General features: G+C 40.2%; 1 protein-coding gene across 1 annotated transcript; it reads left to right on the top strand.

Annotated features, from left to right (window-relative positions):
* Positions 1–1,219: 1,219 nt before the first annotated feature.
* Positions 1,220–2,708, top strand: LOC108632623 (putative nuclease HARBI1). Its single transcript, XM_018037316.2, has 4 exons — positions 1,220–1,545; positions 1,696–1,992; positions 2,091–2,299; positions 2,398–2,708. The coding sequence occupies exons 1-4, from the start codon at positions 1,222–1,224 to the stop codon at positions 2,690–2,692; spliced, it is 1,125 nt and encodes a 374-aa protein (XP_017892805.1). The 5' UTR covers positions 1,220–1,221; the 3' UTR covers positions 2,693–2,708.
* Positions 2,709–3,319: the final 611 nt, after the last annotated feature.

Raw genomic sequence — 3,319 nt, 5'->3', positions numbered from 1 at the left:
GAAAAATTTGAAAATGGACAAAGGAGAACTATTTTCTGATATACTGGATGTGTATTGCACATCATTATGTATATCGATGTAGCCAAAACGTATGGTTCGAAACTGCCTGTGGCGCTGGGAATATTCCATTTTCTTTGGCCTTTTAACTTCTTTCACCTTTCGAACAGAGGAAGGTCCTCGTCACTTAAATCATTTTCGATGGCACTTTCAGAATCACTGATGATACGATTTCGAAGTCGTGGCATAGTGGTCTATTCTCGTGAACAGTCAAATAGATACTGATTGAAACATCGTACAGACAAGGCTCAGTGTCGTTTACTAAGCAAAATAGTAGCCGTGTGTTTACATGTTCGTGGTAATACACGAATGGCACCGCGGCGCGATATAACACGTCCGTGACCTAATACAGACAGTATCGTCGTCGCGGGATAATACGTCTGTGACCCGATACAAGCAGTATCGTCGTGGCAAGATAATACGTTCAAGAGAACGAAGCGGTTAAACACGGATAAAAAGAGAAACGATTCCGGCCATATAGGCAAATATCGAGAGGAAACTAGCACGACTCAGTAACGCACATTCCAGAGCCGGTAAAGTCACGGATTAAATAGTCTATTTGGGTTCAAACCCATATGCCGCGATAAAATTACCACCTTACCTCGAGACCAGATTGATAAAGAAAGGAATACCGGCAGAATCGAATCAATTTCATACAATCTCAGGGAAGACAAATGAAATTCATCCTATGAACCTCGCCATTTAACTCTCAAATTACTAAACCGTGATATATGTATACCATGTACGCGCCACAACTTATTCCCACCACATAACGAAGAAATATACTATATACTAGCAAGCTCGAGACACAGCTGCATTAAATAGTACTCAAATAGACAAATATTACAAAGTGACTTGAGACCGTGAAACCAGCGTGGAGGTATTTTTTCCCTCGAGGCTCGCTTCCCCTGTTTTTCGCCCGTATTTCGATCCCCACTACTATTCCCCTCATGCGTGCTCATGCGCGTTCGCGAAGCTCTCCGCAGCGCTATGGTCCCCACCATGTTCGCGTCGTCCCCACTTTCCGGCCGAGGGAAAAAATACCTCCACGCTGCTACCAACGTCCTCAAACGTTTGTCGGAATTTGTGCGTCATCAAACGTTTGTCGGAATTTGTGCGTCATCAAACGTTTATCGGAATTTGTTCTCAAGTCGTACGGAAATAATGGATCTCGAAATATCAATTGATATTGAACAGGATATGGAAGATATCGAGAATGGTGAAAATGTGGACGACGTTGAAGATAGCGTGGATGTAAATAGTAATCCAAGGTTAAGAAGGTATATTCGCGATGGACAAAATCCATTCGAACATTACGATGATGCTGAATTCAAAAGACGGTACCGATTCAGTAAAGAGTCGGTATTGTGCGGTATTTTACCGAAAATTATTGACGGCTTGAAGAAAGTGAACAACCGTGGCCTACCAATTGCACCAGAGCTGCAATTACTAATGTGCTTGCGATATTATGCAAGTTCAAGTTTCCAGGTAATTTATAATTTTTATAAGTCACTATTGTATTTTCATGTGTTATTTACGTAGTATTAATGGTTAACGTTTATTGACGTTTAATTAATATTATGTTATGTATAATTAATTTAATGTTCATTGACGAAGTCGTTTACAAACTATTTACAGCAGGTGCTCGGAGACACGATGGGCATCTCGCAGCCCACAGTTTCCAGAATCGTCAACCGAGTCAGCGATTTGCTCGGAAGATTAATATTCGAATACATAAAGTTTCCGAACAGTGATGAGGCACGCCGGGAAAATCGTCGTTTATTCAGAGACCTAGGGCAAGGTAGTGGAGCTATCGGTTTACCCGGAATCGATGGAGCCATCGATTGCACCCATGTCAGATTGACGTGTACGAGGCTGAACGACGTCAATGAAATTTTTAGAAATAGAAAAGGATATTTTTCTCTTAATGTACAAGTACGTTTTCATGCCCTCTTTCTTTTTTCTTTAAAGACTACAACACTCTCATTAAGGAATTGTACGATTGTATTTGTAAATTATGAACTTCGTTACAGGCGGTTGTTGGGCCTAGAATGGAATTCCTGGATCTTGTACCGGAATGGCCAGGCAGTGCGCACGACAGTCGCATCTTCCAAAATTCTAGAGTACATATGCGCTACGCGGAGAGGCAGTTGGATGGGATGCTTGTAGGCGATCGAGGATACCCCTGCTTGCCGTTCTTAATGACTCCGCTCGCAAATCCCAGGACAGATGAAGAAAGAACGTGAGTACCTTGTTGTTTACAACTAACAAGTTTTTCAATACACTTATATTCAATTCAATAGAATAGAATTATATTCATTGACTATGATACACTTGTAGGTATAACAATATCCACACGAGGACTAGACAAATCGTGGAACGGACGTTCGGAGTGTGGAAACGAAGATTCCCATGTTTGTCGAGGGGACTCACAACACAACTCTTGTGCAGCACAACAACTGTGGTGGCATGTGCTGTGCTGCACAACATGTCTCTAATATTCAGGGATATACTCCCTGAGGAAGAGGAAAATGACGTGGACATGACCGAGGAACCACAAGCACCTGCGGTAGAAGAGGAACATGCGTCTGGATTGGCTACTCGCGAGGCGCTAATTAACCACATGTTCAGTTGAATGCGACTATTGTTATATTTAATAAATCTCGTTCTATGTTCAAAACGTATTAGTTATTTAGCCCTCCTTTAAATAATTTCTTTCCGCCCAATACCCTTATTTTTTCAGTGTATACAATTTGTTTTCGTTAATGGAGATAGTACGGTGACGATGATGTACAACTAGTATAATAAAACTATAAGAATACAATAAATTTATTGATGAATCACTTTTTTCTCGTTTCACTACAATCATGGAAAATTTCGACATTTAGTACTTTTACGTCATTACTACACTAATGCAACAGGAAGTGGATTGGAAAATAAGTTATTTACCACGTTTTTTTAATGTAATATTCGTATAATATATTTCACATATTTTAATCCAATATATAATATTTATATAATATTAACACTTACAAATAAATATAAATTAAATACAATATATTTTAATTATTACTGAATTATCACAGCGCAGCTTAAGAAGTTCTGGAGTAACTTAAAAGCGCACCAGAGAGTTGTGCTGACAAAGGAACGCCAGCACGTATTGCGAACGAGAAGTGGACCACCGTTGAGTTCAACGGTGAAACCAGATCCCCCTGTTGTAGTGTTAACACCGGAACTTACGTATACAGCGCCTGTGCTGTAT

This window comes from Ceratina calcarata, unplaced genomic scaffold, assembly GCF_001652005.2.
Source record: "Ceratina calcarata isolate Rehan_Ccalc_2016 unplaced genomic scaffold, ASM165200v1 scaffold1095, whole genome shotgun sequence".
Taxonomy (NCBI): Eukaryota; Metazoa; Arthropoda; class Insecta; order Hymenoptera; family Apidae; genus Ceratina; species Ceratina calcarata.
The sequence above is the reverse complement of the archived record's forward strand: the minus strand, read 5'-3'. Positions and strand labels throughout refer to the sequence as shown.

Coding starts and splice junctions, on each gene's coding strand:
- LOC108632623 (XM_018037316.2), top strand. CDS start 1,222: ATGGATCTCGAAATATCAATTGATATTGAACAGGATATGGAAGATATC. Junction 1,546..1,695: donor ATGCAAGTTCAAGTTTCCAG/GTAATTTATAAT, acceptor AACTATTTACAG/CAGGTGCTCGGAGACACGAT. Junction 1,993..2,090: donor ATTTTTCTCTTAATGTACAA/GTACGTTTTCAT, acceptor ACTTCGTTACAG/GCGGTTGTTGGGCCTAGAAT.